This window comes from Amborella trichopoda, chromosome 8 (genome assembly GCF_054954075.1).
Source record: "Amborella trichopoda isolate Santa Cruz 75 chromosome 8, AtrichopodaSantaCruz75HAP2 v2.0, whole genome shotgun sequence".
In the NCBI taxonomy this organism is placed as follows: domain Eukaryota; kingdom Viridiplantae; phylum Streptophyta; class Magnoliopsida; order Amborellales; family Amborellaceae; genus Amborella; species Amborella trichopoda.
Genome location: NC_142343.1, coordinates 41,331,048 through 41,354,018, shown reverse-complemented (window position 1 = coordinate 41,354,018; position 22,971 = coordinate 41,331,048). Strand labels below are relative to the sequence as shown.

At 34.1% G+C, this 22,971-nt stretch overlaps 1 protein-coding gene across 2 annotated transcripts; it reads right to left on the bottom strand.

Annotated features, from left to right (window-relative positions):
* Positions 1-17,214: 17,214 nt before the first annotated feature.
* Positions 17,215-21,875, bottom strand: LOC18433569 (protein GRAVITROPIC IN THE LIGHT 1). 2 transcript variants are annotated; one of them, XM_006843653.4, is made up of 2 exons: positions 21,405-21,875; positions 17,215-19,068 (listed from the first exon to the last, which is right to left on the bottom strand). In XM_006843653.4, the coding sequence occupies exon 2, from the start codon at positions 18,977-18,979 to the stop codon at positions 17,516-17,518; it is 1,464 nt and encodes a 487-aa protein (XP_006843716.1). In that variant the 5' UTR covers positions 18,980-19,068; positions 21,405-21,875; the 3' UTR covers positions 17,215-17,515. The 2 variants fall into 2 exon arrangements, with proteins under 2 accessions (XP_006843716.1, XP_011623072.1); XM_011624770.3 differs by having other exon boundaries at positions 21,542-21,875.
* Between the last annotated feature and the right edge of the window lie 1,096 nt (positions 21,876-22,971).

Genomic DNA, 22,971 nt, shown 5'->3' with positions numbered 1-22,971 from the left:
TGTGGCTTCAAATCCTTGATCTGGGGATATGTGTTATGCGATGTTTCAACATGTTTTTAGGGAAACTAATTGTTTGGCTGATTCCCTTGCCAAAGGAGGTGTGTCTCTTTCTTCACTTACTATTTCTAATGATGTTATCCCGTTCATGTAACTTTCCTTTTTAATAATATTTATGATATTTGTCAATAAAATAAAATAAAAATATTTTCCATTTTAACTTTTTGATCGTTCCAGTTAAGTGCTAATAAACAAGGACCTGAGTTTGGATTTGCTATTGTCCTGATTCAAGTCAGATAGATAAGCCCAAATAGAAAAAATAAAATATTGAGAACTAGCCAGCCGGCCGATCTTCATATTTAGTTTTAGAATGGACAACTATCCAGTCGAGTAACTCGTGTGAGTCCAAGTCGAAGTCATCGGATGTGGTGGAATTTTTAACATTGGTCCAAATACGCAAATAAATACTGATTTAGAATCAATGGATATTCAGTTCTTTGGTGAACGATAAATGGGTAGTGACCAAAACTTGTCTCCATAACAATAAACTTTGCCATTTTTTAAGGATCAATTATTCACAATCTTGTTTGTTTGTCCTCTGTTCTTATGTTTCTTGTCCACCTCTATTTGTTTGTTCGTAGTAATTCTTTTAACCCCATGGCTCCCGGTCTAGATTGAAAATCGACTGAGACCGAACCTATTTTAAGATGGTATAGGTCCTGCTCGGTTCCCCCCTAAAACCTTGCTTTTATATTTTTTTTTCTTTGCTTTTTAAGCTTATGTAAAGTTTTAATGGGTTCTCCCTAAATCCCTACTCTACAAATCCCTATTTTTATTTTATTTTTTAATATTTTCTAGACCACGGAGTCTGACGGTTGTAATCTGATCCATACGCTTGAAAGGAAAGTTATATGTAGTCTTAGTTTGGAATCTTAGATGATGTTTTTTTTTTCTTGGGAAAAAATAGGTTAAACAGGTCACCATCCATTCTTTAAGAAAATTTTAAAGGACTATTTCATATAAGAAGTTTTCATCAAAGAACTTAATGGATAACACAAATTCACATCTTAATGACCACACTACCTACACTAATAATTCTACTTAGAGAAAACGGCTTTTTTTTTTTTTGTTTTTTGACATTTTAGTAGTGGGAATGGAGGGTGGGAAGTTAGTTGAGCGCAACTTCTAAATGTTTATTATTTATTAAAACATCATCCCATTAAGTTTTAAATACAATTTAACACCCCCCCCCCCCCCCCCAAAAAAAAAAAAAAGAGCCATGAACCCCTGATAATTTAATATGATCAAGGAACTCTAGTTTAATGGAATAAAAGTGGACAATAAAACGTGTTGAAACTTGAAAATGCTGAACTTTGTTCTCTCAAAAATAGCTAATACCTACCAAACATAGCCTAATTTAATGTAATAGCTAAGCATAGAGAGCAATAGAAAGGGCTTGTCTAGTTCAAATTTATCGTTTAGCAATTGTTCAACGCCTAATGTCATTAAAAGCTTATGTGGATCTTTGACCAGTTTTATACACTTCCAATGGTTATTAATGAACTTCTAGATGTTTCGGGTGTACCAAACTTACTAGAATAATGATCAATACAAAAATTAGTCTAAGGCAATAGGAAAAATAGGTTTCTGGTTATAGAAAAATCTATTAATATTGGAAAAATAGAGGGTCAATTTTCAATAAAAAAACAGCTAAAAAGTAGTACGTGGGTGTAAACTTTAAAAAATATGGATCAGACGGTAATTCCATATTTGTTTTAGGGTCCATGGTAAATATCTTTTACATTTTTTTCATTATAATTTTACATAAACAATAATTACTACCAAAAAAAAAAAAAATAATCGCAATTTCTCTTTTTCTCAAGTCTAGGGTTTAGGCACCAGGAAATCTACAAATCCGCAAATTTTAATGTCCATCTCTATGATCACTGGTTTGAAATTTCAAGACCTACAAATGGTTCACCTTGCAGCACATTTTTGTTATTATCTATTTTAAGGTTTCATAAATCCACCAATTCGACAGTATTTTTCAAGCTTCAAATTCTCTAAAAAAATAAGAAGAATTACATCTATGAGTTGTCTGTTGGAATAGTATAATTTGGCAGTTGATACATAGAAATTCTTCTACACAAACTTTCAAGTTGTGGCCTCCTCCAACGATACTTCCCTTTAGAACAATCAATACATAAAAATTCTTCTGCACAAACCAATTATTGATTATTGGAAAAAGTTTATATATAAGGATGCTACCTTATAATGTAGAACTACGGATGCCACTCAAAATCGACCGGAAAAGGTAGTTTTAATGTTGAAAAACCCTTCGATTGATCATCTCGATATCGAGATGTATGACTATGAAAAATAAAAAGATTTTAAGTCTAAGAAATAGTGCATTTTATAACATATTATCTACACCGTCCATTTTCAAGATTTTCATACATTTATAGATCTACTTGATTTTAAATATTTTTCAAATTTAAAATTTTATAATTAGATGTAAAAATATATTTTGAGATAATCCTAAAAACATTTTACATGAAAATTATATACCATGATAAAATTTGAAGGTGCACCTTACCTCTACACCTACAAATGTGTCCGTATGCAAAACCGCACCCTTGATTATTTTAGGTTCCTGAACCACAATATATTTTATCTACCATGAGACTTGTCACAAGTATTAGAAATCAATGCCTCTCCGCATTTTTTTTTTTTTTTTAAGAAGTGTTTCTTTTGAAGCAAAAGGCTTATAACCTTGTACATAGGTTGTCTGAATATTAAATCAAAAACTTCATAGCATCAAACTCAGTAAAGATAGCAACTCAGTCTTGATGTCAATGCCCAATAACTGCAAACAGAGAATTTTCACTTTCCTCAGGAAATTCAGTAATAGATTGCCTTGTTTATATGCTCATGGGTCCTCTTCCAAGAATGCCTTTCCTCACACCACTTACCTGTTTGTTTAGAGTGTTTAGAGCCTTGTTATTACTCTTTTTTCAGTCATGAGGTTGTTTTGGGTAGTGGGCTTAGGTTTGATTCTATGGACTATTATCTCATAGACCTTGCCCTATCAAACAACATTTTAGTCCTTCCTTCCAAATCTCATGGTTAGTTATTCTCATTGAAAACCTCGAGAATGGTGGCTCGTGATGTCGACTTGGCTCTATTTTCAGTGGCCACAAGACTTAAGGTAAATAACCAAGACAGATTTTTTGCCTTATTTTTTATCTATTATTGAAAATATATAATATAATGGGTGCAGTTTGTATAGAGCCGAGGCTCGAAACAATCAAGGCAAATCATATATTTAAATAGTGTCGAAAAATGTGGTTTCAAATCTTTGTCACAGCCTTAAAATATATTTTCATCTTTAATTATAAAATTTAAATCTTCAAAAATAGTGTAGATCGAATAGATCTAAAAAAACTTGAAAATATTGAAAATTGACAGTCTAAAAATACATTACAAGATGCATTATTTCTAAAACTTGAAATCCATCTTTTTCTCATGTCCATGCATCTTGATATTGAGATGATCAATTTAAAGATATTTGGGTATCAAAACAACCGCTCTTAGTGAAATTTTTGAGGTAGTCTCTAATTTGATCGTTTAGGGCCTTGGCTGTATATAAAATTTTTCCTAATATAATTCTTGTGATAATGGAGTCCATAATCATGCCTCAAAAGTGAGTGGCACCCATCACTAGAAGCATGACCATGTAATGGGGGGTGGGGGACCCATCACTAGAGTCATGACCATGATTGGATGAGGCTTGTGTCCGATAGGCACGAGGATTGCCGGGTACTTTTCCTATGTGACGCGACATATCTATTTACCAACTCATTTTAGGAATGGATGCAAGGCATAGGTGGCCTTGCTAATCTACTAAAAGATAATATTACCACTCACTTATTTAGACCAACAGTTTTATTTGTGATGTTCTTCAAAAATGAGTTCTCTCCCATTGCCCTCTATCTATGATGTTCTTCAAAAATAAGTTCTCTACTCATGTTCTTAAAATATGAGTTCTCTACCATGTTACAAGAAAGGGATTGTATAATATGATGCCGTCAATTAGATGGCTTGAGGCTGCCACAAAGTTCAATTTTTTTTTTTTGAATTTTGAGTTTAGTCAATGACACTTTCATAACTATTTGATTTTTAATGGACAAGAGTGATAGTGACCTCTTTGTATCAAAAGCAAATGGTCTCTTTGTATACTTTCTTTATAAAATGGATCGGTACTTTGAATGGTTTCTCGTTGGACCATTTGGATCATTTTTCTTTATGTAGGCCACCCAACCGAAAAATAAAAAAGCAAGAAAAATGTGAAAAAAAAGAAGCATATCTTCACTTAGATAAATTATTCAGACTGAAAATTCTTTGAATCATTGTCGTTTCATTCTTTTTTATTTAGGTAGAAAGAAAATTTTTTTTTTTTTAGAACAAGGAAAAAAAGACAAAGTGAGTTTTAAATCATTATGTTCTTTTTCTTTGAAATCATCTTAATAAAAATAAATAAATGGGATAAAAGCAATTTAAATCCGTTTTAAATACAATAGATGATTTAGGTCAGGCAAGCAATTATATATGGTTGACCCTGCGACCATTAATAGACATAAAATGATCATTAAAATGATCGTTTAAATGATTTGATAAACATAAAATTAATTTGAGAGAAATTATGTTTGCTAAATATAAAAATAAAGAAAAATTTAGTAAATCAACAATCAAAAGATTAAACCAAAACGGTTTTTCTTCAATCAATTAATATTTAAGCCAGTGTTTAAATAATTTGAATCTATTTTTTAGTCAAAAACCGATTCTGATATTTTGATTTCAAAATACATTCAAGTAAAAAACATTGGAAATTTTAAAAATATGTTGTCAAATTTGCTGAAAAATCCACCCAAAAATTGCAGAATTTGAATCTGGCAAAATATATACAAAAAACAATGGATTTAACAAATATGTCTTTTATTTTTATTTTTACATTCCTCTCCTACGATTCAACGGATTGATTCAAAAGACATAGGTTGTGAAAAAAAGAACGGCAATGGCCAAATTGCCTTGCTTGGTTAAATAAACTAATTTATCAAGAAGTGCTTTTTAAATGGTGTGATGATCACTTTTATTCTGCATTTCAGTGGGATTTTATGATAAAAAAAGAAAGTAGTGATAGTTTATAGGTAAGTGCTGGTAAATGTGGTAATGTATTTCTCAGATTTCTTTCAACATAACTAAACAATAGCAATGTATTTCGCAAGTTGCATCTAGATACTATTCAACAATAACAATCCATTTACAGGTAATGTATCACGTAAATAATATATTTCCCACACAATGTATTTCCAGGTTGCCAAACGTCCCCTAAGGCATCAATTGAACAATTAGCTTCATCATAATTAACATATTAAGGGCTCTTTCTAATGGGCGCAGTGAGTGTTACAAGAGCCACCTGAATCCACTCGAAGTCGAGCACAACTTGGGGTATAGAAGAAAAATTTCAAAAAAATGTGGGATTGTTATATAATTTTTGTATATGATTTGGATTTTTTTGACAAATATGTGTGAGTGTTTTTTCATGATCCTCATTTTTATATTTTTCTTTTATTTTAGGATTTTTAAAATGTCCCCAGCTATAAGTCAAAAATTTAAATCTATTTTCTATATTTTAAAATATTATTTGGATTTTTTAATTTTGCTTTTAGTTTTATCTTACGTTTTACTAGCTTTCTTTTATTATCTCAAAATTTCCTTCTGGCTCTGTACATGATTCGGCAGAGTAAATCGCCTTAGCAAAAGGTTGAGCCCCTTGGCCTAGGGTGGTATGGTTTTGTACAAAGCGTCAATTTTAAATAATCAAAGTAAGGCACACCCCATATACATTAGGGTGTGTTGGAAAAAAAGCTTGAGATAGGGTGAACCTCTCTTCCTATGCCCATTCCTCCTTGTATGGATTACTTTGGTAGAATGTTTGATGTGGCTATTGCAACCAAATACATCTCTCTTGCTTTTCCATTGATGTGTAATTATTGGGTCAATCATCTTATTTATGCAGATGACACACTAATTTTTTGTAAGGCTTCAACTCAAACGGTGCCAACCATTAAATACATTATTGGCTCTTTTTTGTAGGGTAACGGCTCAACAGCTTAATTATAATAAAAACAAAGCTATATTTTTCGGGGTTTGCACAAGCTTAAGAGCTAAGGTACTTGATACCATCTAGTTTGGGACATGTGATCTTCTTGTAAAATATCTTAGCCTCCATCTCTTTCATTATCCTCTAAGGTATTCCCACTGTCATAGCTTACTTAGAATGACCATATCTTGGATTAGCTCTTGGGAAGCTCTATCTCTATCCATTTCAGGGTGCCTACAGTTCTATAGAATGGTTGCTCTCATTCTCTCTTCCAAGCCACACATGTAATGCTATTAAAATCCTCTAGTGCAACTTTCTTTGGGCAGAGACAATTGATAACATGGGATTTCATTTGGTCAGTTAGAGCATCGTATGCTAGAAAACTGAAGGAGGCCTTGGGATATGTTAACACGGTTGGTATGATGAAGTTAGCTTGGAGAGTAATCTCAAAACCTTTCTCGCCATCGTCTTTTTTTTTTTTTCAAATATAGATACTTTCGCTACTCATTAGTTTGGTTAGCCCAGCCCAGTTGTTGCTCACATGTGTGGAGGGGGGTAACCTTGGGGTTAAATAGATTATGAAGTAATGTTACATGGATAGTCGGTGATGGAAGACTAATTGATTTTTGGGCAGATCGGTGGTTGTCAAAGCAATCCTTAAGGGAGAAATATGGGGTAGATGCCCTAGGTTATTTGGCAAAGTTCAAGGTGTTTGACAATATCGAAGGTTCACCTCAAAGATGGGCTCTTTCGTCCCGGCCCACTCGTCCGTGTCTGAGCATAACTATATTCACATATGCTACCTATGCATTCCTTATAGGACCAGTTGGTCATGATCCACTATACTAATGGTGATTTTTCAGTAGGCAGTGTTTGAGATTACATCAGATTTAATGCCCCCATTTAGCCAACTTTCAAGGCTATGAGGAGAATCCCATCCCATCCTAGAGAAAAATGGTTCACATGGCTTGCCTTGCTTATTTGTTTTCCCACCATGGGCCTATCCGATCTAAGAGCTTACCTCTAATGTCTAGATCCATTTTTCCTCTAAGAGGAGACAACTAACCATATTATTATGCAATGTGCTTTCTTGCAGGTCCTCTAGAGGTATTTTGGAGATTTGGCAAACTCATATTGCTCAAGCAATCAACTATGATGATGATGGCAAAGGAGATCAAATTTCGTTTTAAATTGCATGATATTTCCAATTTCCATTAGAAAGGGATGTTTGATGATTGTATTTGTAATTTTTTCATTGTTTATTGTTTTACCCAAAATAAAAAGAAAAAGAAGTAAGACACCTCTAAATTGAGCCCAAAGATGCATTACATGTGTTGAAAAGTCTTATGATAGCTTGAAAATCTATTTTCATCTCTAATAATAAAATTAGAGCTCAAAAAAAAAAAAAAAATGGGTTGAGGAGAAATATAAATAGTTGAATAATCTTGAAAATAGTCTAGAAAATATGTTACAAGATGCATTATTTTAATGACTTGAATTCTATTTTCTTCTCATATCCATACATCTCGAGCTCAAGTGGATAATTGGAGGGTTTTCTAGCATTGGAACAACGTTTTTTAATAGATTTTTAAGATACACGTTACTTCTACAATATAAAATTGGCACCTTTTATAAACCTTTCCCCTGTCTAATGAGTCCACAGTCAGAGGTATCACAACCAACACTCCCATGTTCCTGTTTCACTCTTGATGATTATTGGCTCCTCTATAATTCTTGCAATCCAGCACTTCTCAAATTACAGGATAAATAAACTATGCTGTTTTTCTATGGATGAGCAAAAAGATTTAGGTGGGTTATATTATAATCATATATAAAGTGTTTCTTTGCTTTGTTTGAGGTGCTACAATGCCATGTCCAGTGGTGACATTTTCAGGTTCATTGGAGAGAAGACATGAGACAGATAAGAGCCCATGAGGTAGCCTTGAGAAGAAGACAAAGGAAACAGAGTGTTACAGGAGCTAGGTACAAGAAGCACTAATGAGTTGTTGACTATGGTAGTGTCCAACTTGGTGGCATTTTCCTTGATAGCATTCCAGATGTTTGTTTTCTACATTTGTTTTTTAATGTTAACATTTTACTAGCTTCAAGAAAAAGTATAAGAGGAGAAGAAAGAGAATAAACAGATACAAAAATCGAGGTAATCACCAACTAAGCTTGATGAACACCACTTTTCGCAAGAGAATCAGCCTCAGCATTAGACTCCGTGTGGCAAAGCACAACAGATTGAGACATTAATAAGTCTCTAATCTCCTTAAGCAAGAGGCACTAGTTCATTAAGCAACTCTCTCTCTCTCTCTCTCCCCTTAACTCTTTAATGATATTGCCATTTATGTTGGTTCCCTTTGTAACAATCAAGGCACCTTGTTTTTGTCCTTTCCAACAGTTTATACAAATGACAATCATACAATCCTTGTTTTCTATATTTTTAAGCTTGGAGTTAAATATGGACATTAGTGCCACTTCTAGCCTGTATCCCACAATTATACTTTATTTATGCCCTTCTTTAGTCCTGTTTTCTTGTTAATCCCATACATTTGATATTGAAATAGCAAGAAGGGACATTTGTGACTTGTGTCCTATTTAAAAAGACTCCATTATAAACGCATCTTTCTGCTTTTTAAGATATTTTGCCTTTGTAGAATCCATGTTCAAACCCTTTAAAAATTATGTGTCACTGGTCCACAGGCTAAAGGAACATTATAAATGAATCTTAAAGTAAGGAAAGAAAGTGTACAGGAACATAATGTGTACTTACTCCTCTGTATAAAGGTCTACTTCTGTTGATTTTCTCCATCTATAAATTTGGGATCCACTTTAAAATCACTGGATGACTATATTGAGAATGAAAAAGAAGAATTTGGATTTTGAGTTCCTGAATACTTAGATCTGTCTACTCAAAAATAGGATAACATCTCAATATTCACATAAGATCTATACAAGGAAAAGCACTTGCCATTCGTTGGTTATTAGGGACATCATGAAAATATCTGAGTTGAAATATGACCTTCAAATTAAGTTCCGAATTAGTGGATGCTGCCAAAAGAGCAGCGACGACATACGCAAAAAGTAAGAAACTTATAGAAGGGCAGAGCCCAATAGAGATTAATCCATAAACAAGAATATGCTAAGGTCCGAAATATGGAATAAAAGAGTGTCCGCATAACTTTGCCACCCAATCAATTCCACTTAATCCCTATTGCATGGCCACATATCTTTTCTTTCCGATTAAAGAATGACAAATCTTTCTCTTGTCATATGAATCAAATGTTTCATTTCATCGAAAAAAGCCATCTCGAATAATTCTTTATGTATTTTGATTTTTTTTGGGTCGGTCACTAGTTCGTGGGGATGGCATCCCCTAAATTCAGGGTCCCAAAAATATTTCTAAATTGGATTTTATTCGAGGGAGTGATTGGAGGATAAGCTCAAGCGAGAGCATATAATCTTTTGGTTTAAGGGGAACATCAAAGGATTCAACTTAATTTCAGCATGTTATGTCCCTACTTTAGCATACACATAAAATTCCCTTATTCCATATTAATAAATATTACTTTTGGTCCCAAATTCCCATCCCATTAACACTAAAAGAAGCATAATCGATCCCCTAAAGAATTTTCAATCCCCACTTGAGCCGAGAATTACTCCCAAGGTCACTGAGACACAAATTTTTGGTTCTTCTAATAAACGTAGAGAGAGATTTCGGTTCTTCTAATAAACCTAGAAGTACTATACACATTCCGTAATTTTTACATTTGAAGTCATGGTCTCCAACTTTATTTTTTGAAAATAATATAGGTTGTGATTTGTGCAAGGTTGCAAGCCTAAACAATCAAGTGCGATAATCTATTTTTATCTCTAATTATAAAATTTTAAACTAAAAAAAATAGTTCCAATTATGTAGATCTACGAATGCATAAAAATCTTGAAAATTGATAGTCTAGATATTGTGTTGCAAGATGTACTATTTTTAGGATTTGAAATCTCTTATTTTCTCCATATCTATATATCTCGATGTCGATATGATCAATTAGATGTTTTTCCAACTTTAAAACAAGCATTTTTTAAAGATTTTAGACATGCACCGTGTACCTTATATAAATTTTATAAATAATGATCCTATAGGATCCTCTCTCACTCATGTGTGTAGCAGCTTAAAGGAGCACCATTAAATTGGCACATGTCTCTAGAAAAGTTATCACATTGGTGTAGGATTTAACTTTTTAAGAGATCCGTATCAATTTTAATGATAATCTTTTAAGGGTCCTACACACGTGAATAGGAGAGTGTCCTATAGGATCATTTTTCAAATTTTATACAATAATATAGACTCGTCCTAAAGGGAAGTATGCCATATCCATCGTTTATAATTGACTATGAATATGTATACGAGCCATAGTTAAGTGGGCCGTCAACATCCAACTGACGGTGAGGATGAGTCGGTTGATGTTGAGTGAGATAGAGCCTATGTACTCATGTCTAAATATATATGGAAAACAGCGACAAGGACTTTTATAAATATTAAGCCAATATAATTCATGCTACCAAGGTAGCCTTGTTTATTTACCTCAAGCAAAAGTCCAATCTAGGGGTATTTTTAGGACCCCAAATTTTGGGATGTAACATCTTCAGTTTGTATGTTGTACTTTAAAAAAAAAAAAAAGAAAAAAGAAATTTCTAATTACATTATCCGTGACTTTAAAAAAACAGAGATTGTATATAATGAGACCATTTACCTTTTATGCAAGGTGGTCACAATTATGTACAACTATCATATGTGAAATCTGATAGCTTGAGTGTGTTACAAACTTTGAAAAAATTCTTTTGAACTTTGAGCTTGGTCAATGGAATAAATGCAGCTATCTAATTTCACATCTAACGGTTAAGATTAATTGTGACCACCTTGTACCAAAGATAAATGGTCTTATTGTAAAAAGATAGTGCCTTCAGATGGAATAGAAACCGTCTTTTTTGAAGCGTGAGATCTAGGTGTTAAAAATCCAAAATCTAAATTTTTTACTTGCGAATGTAATTATCTAGTGATTTTTACGTGGTTCCCAGAAATTTAGATAAAAAAGAGAAAACCTTCCCAAATTCATCTCTTGCCCAAGGGAGTAAGGGTACACTATACTCCCATGGGTGCATAATATACGCACTCAAATGTCAAATCCCACCAGAACGCTTATCTCACTTCTTCTAAATTTTCTGCATAGCAATCGGTGTTTAGAAAAACAGGCACTCTAGATTGGGAATCGGGATGTGGATTGGTAATCTATGTCGACCCACCTGATTCCATGTTTTAACATTTTTGAAATTTGTACTTTTTTTTTTTTTTTTGGGAACCTGATTCTCACAATGGAGAATCAGTCCTGTTTTTTACCCAGATCGCTGATCCAAACCACATTTCTTAATGGCCAGATCCCTTGGCCAATATGGGTTTGAAACACTACTGGTAATACAAAAGGTGGGGTACCTGAAGAAACCTCCACTTGTGTAGTTAAAAAAAAGCAACTTCCAACATAAACAACCTCTCTGCTACCCGTTTAGTTATACCTCAATTAACATAATAATCGCAAAACAAAGTACGTGACTCAGGAACAAATTGTACACGTACTCAATTTCTTCATCTGATTGTTTGGGATCCCCTTATTGTCACCTCTATATGAGTTTTTTCAAGAAAGAAAATTGGAATTTGAATTTCTAAATGTTTAGATTTGTTTGTCTGAAAAGTTGGACTGTCTCCATTCAGTGGTAGAAATTTATTTATTTTGACAAGGTTGGTAGGAAATTATTTTCTTCAGGGTGGGAATGGAACTTATTTATTTTATTCTTTTTGAGGTTGTTGGCCGGTTTAGTAGGTCAATCCCCAATATTTAAACTTCCAAGAAAAATATTAAATAGGATTTTAACCAAGAGAGTGAACATATGCTATGCACCACCACGAGTATATAATCTTTAGCAACTTTAAAAAATAGTTGATTGATAAATTATGTAAATTTCGTCTTTTATATATGGGTGTGGTTTGCATAAAGTCGTAACATTAAACAATCTAATTGCAGCCACCCAATTTCACATTCAATGAACAAGATTAATGCGACCACTTTGTATCGAATGTAAATGATCTCGTTCTATACTTTCCCAAGAAAAAAAGTTAGTAAAAAGATTAGATTGTAAACATATTATCAGTATTTACTTACCATTAAACGTACTTGCACTTCATCCGCAGTCAACAAATGTGCATTAGACAAGACACGTGACCAAGACATTAAAGCTAATGAAGCTGAAAACGAAATCTTGTCTACCAATCAAACCTTCGCTCTCCAAACACCAAATGTACACGGGGAACAATAGTCACCTTAAAACTGATTGAGAAAAATCTCATGGCTGTGCGATCTTAGTGGGTTGCTTAATCTTGTGGCCTTCATGGTGTCACGTAATACTAGTATTTAGATAATTATTTAAGAGATATGACTTTTTCGAGCCGACTCATTTGTAACACAATATGGGTTAGATGGTCAAGATCGTGTTGGGTGAATGTGGCGATTAAAGGCCTTGTAAAATGAAATTATATAGTGGAACACGAACTCAGTGGAAATGTGGTCCCTTATGGACCATATTAAGCAAACAATGTTTGTTGATACTGGCCCGTACTTGACGTGCTAGGTCAGTCTGGTTGGGGAGAACCCATGTTGCCTGGGCTCTGAGAAGTGTACAGATGAGGGTTATATGGGTTATTCCTTGATAAGGTCGGAGTATACTCAGATGAGTGAGCCGCGGGACTGTATAGCCTTTATGTACGATGGAGGCCTTTAGGGACGAGGCCAAAAGCCTTATCATTTGTTCCATCACACAGCATGCACATCGATAGTTGTTTTCGGAAAAGCGTACCATCTTTTAGGGTGAAGAGTGTCCATATGCAAGAGATACCCCCTGTGCACCATCAAGCTATAGATTGCATCAGATCAGGATGACCTTGTGTTTCGTCTTCGAGGGGGGGGGGGGAAAGGCACCTGAAATCCATATACTGGCACTACAACCCTTGCCTATTAGCTAAACTTTGGTGACCCACTAATGATCCCCTGCATAAACTGTGGGTCATGTGCAATATTAGGTTGGTTCAAGAAAGCATGTCTGGTTCGTGGTTGAACATGGAGTGCCCTAGTGGATATTTTCCTATCAAGATTTTAATTTTTTTATTTTAATTATGTTTAATTTTAAAATTGTTATTTGAATTTTTTTAAATATCTGAATATTTTATTTATCAAATTTGGATTTATAAAAATGGAGATATTGAATTTATAATGATTTAAATATTCAAATAATGATTTTGTGTATTTCTAAAATTATAAAAATAACTTAAAATGCATGAGAGACCTAATAGGTCATTTGGGCCCACCATTGCATGTTGGGTGGGGCCTATTATGTGCCACCATGGGTGGCACGCCCCACCTATGACATCTTTCTTCTTTGGTGTTCAAGCTTTGAAGCTTGAGAGAAGAGTTTGTGTTGTTTTTGAAAGTTTAAAGCCTTAAGGAATATTTGATTAATATTTTGGAATGTGTGGGAAGGCTTATAGATAAAAATAAAAAAAGATAATGTTATGATATGTTAATTTTTTATTTAAAGTAATTGATAGGAAAATAGTTTAGAAAGTGGGAGACAATGGTCTAGCACCTTCTATAGGATGTTGATGACCCATCTATGGAATGGAGAGCTCAGATCTCTCATCCCACAAGTCATCAAAGATCAACAGTTCATATTCAATCTCATGTGAATGACAAGCTAAAGAAAACCCTAGAAAACCTTAATCCTATTCAAGCACTATAAAAAATGATTGATCCCTACCCAAATCTCTACACTTTATCTCTTACCACATATTTCCATATCTCTCTCATCCATCTAGGGGGGTATGCCTCACTCTAGGGAAAATCTCCGTCTCTTAAGAAAGTTTCTCTCTCTCCTTCAAGAGACCAAAAGGGGCAAGCCCAACTATCTCATCTTCGATATTTCATCTCATAGTGGTTCTCTTTACTCTCTCATGGAGTCTCTCATCTTCTCTCATCACTCTTTGGGGTTTTACATTATAGGGTTGTAGTAGAAAAGAGAAGCATATCTCTAAAACTACATTGCTAAGGAGATTCACCTAAGGGTTTGACATTTGTGATAAAGTGGTTCATGTTCCATTGGTATGGCTTGTTCAAACTTGTTTTCCTAATTAAAATTGAAGGTTGATCATTAGATCCTGCGTCATCAGAATGTGGTGACTCGGTGTGGGGTGTAAGAAGCCCAGTTGAGGTAATCTCCGACACTCTTTTTTTTTTTTCATATATTTATTTATTATATCTTTTATTCCCAAGCATAGGTTGTGTCTTTTTTTTGTTAATGAAATATGTGGTTTTGAATGGCTTCAAGTTCTTGAGATCCTATTGTATTATTTTATTTTATTTTATTTGAAGTTGTTATATTGTAAAAAGACTTCTTGTAAGTGATCTAAACCGTGAAGAAAAGAAAAGAATTAAAAAAGAAAGAAGAAAAATTATATACTTCGGCTAAATCATACGTATCCTTCTTTCCGATCAAAGGAGAAAACACAGAGCAGATAAGCAGAGAACAATAGACTCAACCTCAAATTTGTTATATATTTTTAATATATTGATGAGCCCTCAGTTTTTCATTTAATAAAATAAGAGAAAATACAAATCATAGTATTACAACCTTACAACATGACAATTGTATCAAAAACAAAAAAAAATGAAATCTAACGATCTAGAACGCTAAACTTTAACATGAGATAAAGATAAAATTAAGTATGCCATTGATTCATGTCGTTCTCCTTCAATCTTGGGGATCTACACTGTGGTGTAGGCCAATCGATTCATAATTTTTTTTCCATTAGTTAATATCAATCGACTTTCAAGCCAAAGGTGCCCCTTTCAATTTTGAGACAAAGAATTTTCTTTATTTTTGGGTCGATTTTCGTGTATTGATTCTTATAATCAAAGTCCTGACCTCGTCCTTTAAATTCAGAATATCAAAGCAATAAACTAAGCCTTATTTATTCTGTCATTAAAATATTCACATAAATGGGAAAAAATCAACTAAATTGCTAAATATTCCAATTAGCCTTTCAACAACTTAGACGACCGACCCAAAGATGGGCTTAGGCCCCACAAAATATTTCCGAAAATCCCACCAAACTGCAAAGATGACATGTGGCCAGACCCGCTTAAGTTTACCAACAATGACCTATATCTAACTCGATGAAAAAATAAATTGAAGGGCATTTTTGTCATCTTTGACATCGACTTGTGATACAATGTGCTCATGTTGCGTATCAAAACGATAAAAATCTTTCGTGCCCCAAAAATTTTAAAATGGTTGCCTTGCTTTACATGCTAAGGTATCTTGGGGTTTTGGGTTTTCATTTTTTAAAAATTTAAAACGTTTTATGGGGATTTTTTTAATAATAAAATGTACAGAGAATTTCGAGTTTGATGCCCAATGTTAACAACAAAATTCCATAGGCATAAAAATTTAAAATAAGAAGTGCGGTTTATACAAAGTGTCAATATTAAACAATCAAAGTAACCAAGTACCTCTAAACTCCCTCAAAAGATGAGGCTTTACTGTCGAAAACCCTCAAAATGGCCTGACAATTTATCTCTACCCCTTATTATGAAATTTAAAGCTAAAAACATAGTAAAAATCAAACAATTTCTGGACACTTTAAAATATTAAAAAATAGACAAATGAGATAATGTATTACAAACTACAGTATTTTAAAGACTCGAAATTTCTTTTAATATTCATACATTACGAAGCCGAGATGTTCACTTGAAGAGCTTTCTAGCTTCAGGGCTAACGTTTCTGGTGGGTTTTGAAGCCTATCGTACTTTTACGGTATAAGTTGATAGTATTTTCAAATGAGTTTCCATGTACAATGTACTTTTGTATTATTTTAAAAACTTTACCAAAATTCCCACAAGAGATGTATTATTTAGCATTTTGTACATTATAAATATAACCATTCCAAATAATGATCATTATTATTTGAAAAAAGTTTATATAGAGCCAAGGCTCTAAACAATCAAATTAGAACCTCCATCAAAAATTTCATTGGAAGAGATTGTTTTGATGCTCAAACGTTATCAAATTGATCATCTCGACATCAATATGCATGGACATGAGAAAAAAATGGATTTCAAGTTTTGAAAATAATGTATCTTGTAATGTATTTTTAGACAGTCAATTTTCAAGATTTTCAAGTTTTTCATAAAGATGCTCGACCTACAATATTTTTTAAACATTAAATTATATAATTAAAAATAAAAATATATTTTAAAGCTATCACAATGATTTCTACTATTGAAACCACATTTCTCAAGCCTATTGAAGGTGGGTTTTACTTTAATTGTAATTGTTTAGAGCCTTGGCTCTATACAAACGGCACCCTTATTATTTTGATGGGTATTTTAAAATTAAATCAAACAATACGAGTAAACAATTGAATTAATTTATCCTCATAGCTATTTTGATATTAATTATTTTAACATCAATAAACATAAAAAAAATTGATTATAAAGAAATGAAGAGAATTTCGCTGGAAAAGACAATGTAGACAATAGATATATAAACTGAGAAAGAGGAACCCATGCGATTGACACCTGTTTGAAGCCGCGTGGGTCACCTACTTTTGAATTTTGAATCTTTCGTCCTCATTCGATGTGTGCGTAACGCCATGTTGGAGAGAGAGAATTGAGAGAGAGAGAGAGAGAAAGAAAGAGAGAGAGAGAGAGAGAAATGAAGAGTATATCCCGCTCGGTCCCTCAATGATGCGAAATTCCTTCTGTTCCTTTCGGATGTAAAAGGCTAAAAGCACTCTTCCTTTCATTTACACAAGGGAGAGAGAGAGAGAGATTCTGACCACAATTACCAGTATGTGGAGGTATGGAGAGATGCTTCACACATAGTCAAGTCTATGATTTTCAAGTAAGATTCCCAGCTCTTGAATGCAAGACCAGTTCTTAGAGAGAGAATGAAAAAAACTCAAGTTCCTGATAATTCAAAACTTACCATACAATTACCAGTACTTGAATCCCTCCATCATTATGATTGGACCTCCACTGCCACCCTTCCCTACACCCTAACATTTTTACAGAAGAACCTTACAGAAAAAACCAAATAACAAAACAGACAAAGAAGCTAAAAAAAATGACATTAATTGACAAAAAGAAAAAAAGTAAAAATAAAACTTTTTCCCTTCCATCACCCCCAAAATAAGACTAGGACAGAACCAGCCTCTGCAAATACTTTACAACTCTCTCTCTCTTTCTCATGTCAATCAGCACACTTCATGTCTGTCAAATAAACCTGGCATTGTATCACACTACCCCCAACCTTAAACCCTGGCATCACACTGAATCCGACCTTTGGCCGACCTCTAAACTCCTCATCGGCCACCAAATTCTTCACGACACTCTCCATATAGACCTCTGAAAATTCGGTCCCTGTCTTCACCTGAAAAATCTCGACCTTAGGCTCAAAAGAGAAGGCCAATCTATGGACAAGCCATACAGCCTTTGCAAGCTTCAAAAAAGCCTGATAAAATGGTGTTCTTGGATGACCCCCATTTAAAACATAGTTTCTTTGATCCAAATTCCCAAAGAACGAGGCCTCCATTTTGGGGTGAACCAAATTGACATATTTGGACCTGCAAAATTTCCCGAATACACAGTTTGGGTTCAAGCTCACTATATCCAATGGGTCCATGGCCCTCACAGCGAGGAATTGGTGAAAAAATCCCTCTTTAGAAACGGATAGCCCCTCTAACTCTTGAGAGAGGTTTGAATCTAGAGAGAGGCTTGCTTTTAGAGATGGGTGCGATTCTAGGGAGAAGCTCTCCTCCTTGAACCCACTAAACATGCGGCGGCAAACATAGGACTCAAATGCATATTTCTTGTGGGCCCTCTTTGCATACACAACCCCTGGCTCAATAGAGGTAGCCGCTGCATCCAAGTCCCAACCTGAAGCCTTCATCAAGTTGATTAATGGCTTAGAAAAGTCATGAGCACCTCGAGAAGCTGATTCCACCCAAGAAGAGAACAAGTTTGGCGTCAACTCCATTGCAAAAAAACCATTCCCCTCTTCTGCCTCTAAAAACCCATTTCCATCTACTTCTGAGAGCTGGCTCGAGAGGCCCCTCTGTTTAAGCCTCTTCTCGAGCTTGGCTTTCCTCAGGTTCGAGTCCTCAAGCTGTTGCCTCAGTTCTGATATCTCAGACTCTTTGGTTTCAATTTGGGTTTGAAATTTCTTCACCATAACCTCATAAGTCTTCAATAATGATTGTTGCTCTTGAATTTCATTGAGAAAGTGAGAATCTGTCGTATAAGAAATCGGTTTCTGCTTATAAGTCTCTCGAAATGACTGCTTGAGTTTAGAGAGAGATTTTAGCTCTGAGATCACGAGCAAGTCAGCTTCTTGGACCTTTTCAGGGTCGTAAGGAGTATGTGCAGCTTGAAGCTGGATATAGGCATGTTTAAGAGAGGAAATGTTAGAGAAGAGAGTGTTTATAAGGCTTTCCAAGGCTTCAATGGCTTTGGGGTCCTCCATTGGTTGAGGGTGGACCTTCTGTTTATCGTTTCCTTCAGAGGTTCGAGTAGCATCACTGCTGTCTTCTAAAGAGTTGTTAGAGTTTGAGCTAGGGTTTTCATCAGAGAAAACACCTATGGACCTGAGCCTACAGACTTTAGCAAAGCGGTGGACTATGTCAGTTATATTGGATGCAGGCTTTGCAATGTCCATTCGAGAAAGAGAGACAGCTCAGGGTTTCAGCATGAGCTTCGATTCATGCCTGAGTCGAAGGATAGGGTGTGAACTGTAGGGCTGGATACCTGGAAATTATAACAAAACTTATAACATAAGAGCTTGGGTTCTTCAATAGAGAACCATCATAAGCATGAAAAGAATTTATTAGAAAAACAGAAAATCTGAGTGCCAAGGATTTGATTTAACTCAGTAAATTTAACAGGGGGGGAGCGACTTTAGAGATGTTGTGCAATCAGATACCTCGACAGTCATTTTAAGTATAGCATTAACCTTTGAAGTTCAACAAAAGAAAAAGGGTAAAGTAGAAGATCTGAGGCAAGTTGTGTGTGTTCCATGTATTAAAAACCGTAAAACTTAATTCCTAACTGCAATAACGTAGAACTTGATTAAAATGGGAGCTACAAATTCCTCAAGTTCAGCAGATTAAAAGGCCAATTCCCCGAAAGTCTATAAATACCCAAAAGGCTGCTCAAGATGACATGAAATGAACTCTTATATGGAAACATGTAGGATTATAATTTTTGATAAGTAAATCAATCATGAATTAACAGTGGGCAGTGTAGAAATTATTCAAGAGACAACAGTGTTCAACAAAAAATCTTAAAACATCATAAACAAATGGAAAATCACTAACGTAATTGTCAAAAGTTTGAACAAATACAAAGAACTTGTTTCATACACAAAGTCAATTAGATACAGCCAATGTCTGTAAGGTTCTGCAAACAATGCTAGATACAAACAAATCTCCATGCATTATTGACCTGAATATAACAAAGTAGAGCAGCTACTAAGTGACCAAAACTTGACAAAATACCAGAAGGTCATCGAAAATTGAAGCATCAAAAGAGGATTACGTATCTGTGGACATTAAAATATCTTTATTTCACATTCAAAATGCTAAAATTGTTATACCCATATAAACCTATCTGTGGACATTAAAATATCTTTATTTCACATTCAAAATGCTAAGATTGTTATACCCATATACTTTCTTAAAACACCCAAATACCAAAAAGTCATCGACTTGTAGTAGTATTTGAACTTTGGAATCAAACCATAAATAATTGCAATACACAACAATACACACTAGTATTTTAGTATCTTAGTACTAGAGTATGAAGAACTGAGAGGAGCAAACAACCCAAATGTCAGTTGAAAATTACTCCTAAAATATGTTAAATTTACAGAGTCAGAGGCTACACTCGAATATTTAAAACCCCCAACAGGCCAACATAACCCACTGCAATACCCTGAAACATTGCAATTTTTTTTATAAATATTGTCATAATACTTGAGATTACCTAAACATTCAGCCACAAGAATTTTCAGATGAATACCGTTAAATATATGCTTAACACCCAATAATAACACAAAAAATTCGTAATATTGTGAGTATGATATGGAAAAACCCAGGGAAAATGAATCAATGAGTAGAAAATATTAAATTGGAATTCTCGCTATCAGTTAATACTGAGCACAAAATCAATGGCTTGAGGCTTCCAGAAAAAGAATAGCCGAATATAGCTATAACGGGTAGCAAAAGTTCAAAGTTGCTCTCTTATTTGTTAATAGAGCCAGAAAGCATCAAAACACCTCAAACAGTGGTAAAAGACATGGCAACTTCTCAAAGTTTTCTGTTACCTAAAAATACATGACACATCAATATACATAAACTCCACTTGAGCCTAGATAACCGAAATATATACAAATAAAATCCCAATAAACCCAAGTTCTCAAAATAAATATTCAAATATCAGTAAAGACAACAAGCGATCGAAGGTTTTGCATAAAATCCCCAAAATTTCTATCATATATAACCAAAAGGGTTTCTTACCACAAAAACGGAAAATGACAAATATACACCAAAAATTTCAAATAACTTAAAGAGGCGAAAATGCACAGAAATACCAAAAAATAGTCCAAAATAAGGGAATTTCTTTTGCTTTTATTTATTTAACAAAGCCAACAGTTGCAAAAAACAAAAAGGAATTTTCAAATGCTATGACTTAAAAGTTAAAAACTATTATGTTGCCCCAAAAATAACGCCATTTTGGAGATTATAAATAAAAAAAGAAAAAAGAAAAAAGAAAAAGAAAAGACAAATGAATGTTTCATTAGACTCAGATACCAGCTGACTACAAGCTTCCTAAATGTTTCATCGATATTTTTCAAAATGCGAGAAAATTAGTTACAGGTCGATTAATGCGGAAATATCAATCTGGAACAACACAATGCCTCGATATTTCTCGTGAAACCAATAAATGCCAAATGACTGCATTAAAATACTGTAAAATGAGAGAAAACGTGGAGCTAAGTATCCAAATCTCAAAACATCGGCGACATGAATCAAAACTTCACTGACATCTTTACAATATTTAGCTAAAGACATATCAAAACACACCTTACACAGAGGCATCAAAAGAAGAAGCTTGTTTTCTAATCAAACTCCCTCCAAGATCGGCCTAAGTTGCAGAGTTTTGAGTTATGAACCAGAAGCGCACAAAAACACAGTAAATGAATACCACGGAGCCAAAAAACCTTAGCAAATGCAGCGTAAATGGCAAGGGATCTCAGAAATCCGCCATTAAAGGTGAAGATCGAAAGCTTGTGATACAAGAAACCTAAAAGACAGGGGAGCTTCAGAGCCTCGAATTCGGCCGTTCTCCTTTGATTTTGCTCAGTAAGAACCTTGAGGTTTTTTATTGGTTTTCTTTGTTTTTCTCCTGCAATGTGGAAACCAGCTTACGCCTGAGAGCGGTGTTTCTTTGTTTCTTTCCCTCTTTCTCTCTCTAAAACTCTCTCTTACTCTCTCTCTCTCTAAACTCTCTTACTCTCTCTTTCTAAAAGGTCTCTCTCTCTTCGGAGTTCAGACAATTCTCTCTCATTTCAACACGGTGTTTGTACCATGAAATGGACTGGACATGCCATAACAATTTACGTAATGGCGGTACGGTCCTTGTTTCTATATAGGGTAAAAGTTAGGGAAAAAGTTGAAAAAGATCGGTGGGAAATGACATAAACAACCCTTTATTCGAAATCGTGCAAAAATTGTCGCACCCGAGTGACGAAAATACCCTTGACATGGTGACTCGTGTGGTTTCAAATTGTGGGGCCTAATTTTTGTGAGTTTCGGCATCCAACAAAAAAAAAAGCGAAGTTATGACGAAATATCGAGGAAACTGCATTTCGGCGAATTGAATGAAGACTTTGGCTGTCCTTGTCAGCATTTTGTCGACTAGATTGGCAGGATTCAATATGAGCCTTAGGGCCTATATTGTTCCATTGACAACGAGACTCATAATATCCAAATAATGAAATTGGGAAATTTATGTAAGGGAAATGTTTATATAGAGCCGAGGCTCTAAACAATCAAATTAGATCCTACCTCAAAAATTTCACTAGAAGAGGCTTTTTTTTTTATATCAAAATATCCTCAAATTGATCATCTTGACATCAAGATGGATGGACATAAGAAGAAAAATGGATTTCAAGTTTTGAAAATAATGTATTTTGTAAGGCATTTTTGGAAGGTCAATTTTGAAGATTTTCAAATTTTCAAAGATATGTGGATCTACACTATTTTTTGAGCTTTAAACTTTAGAAATAAAGATGAAAATATATTTTAAGGCTATCACATTGATTTTCAGTATTAAAACCACATTTCTTGATACTATTTGAAGGTACGCACTAATTTGATAGGCCCTATACAAACTGTGCCTTTTATGCAAACATCCTATATAATTTTCAAATTATCTTCGATATTTTATATTTTACATTCATCTCCCATATTTTTAAGAGCATGATAATATTTCAATTTTCTCTTTTTTATATATTAGATTATTTTTAAATTTTGTACATTCATAGTTCTCATCATAAGAAGTAAAAAAATAATTAAATAAAAATAAAATGTTTCAAAGTATCTATACAAATTTTAGGGGTATTTTCATCCTTTATTTATTTAATTTTAT

What these genes read in the sequence shown, in the direction of transcription:
- LOC18433569 (XM_006843653.4), bottom strand. Translation starts at nt 18,979, where the DNA reads ATGGACATTGCAAAGCCTGCATCCAATATAACTGACATAGTCCACCGC.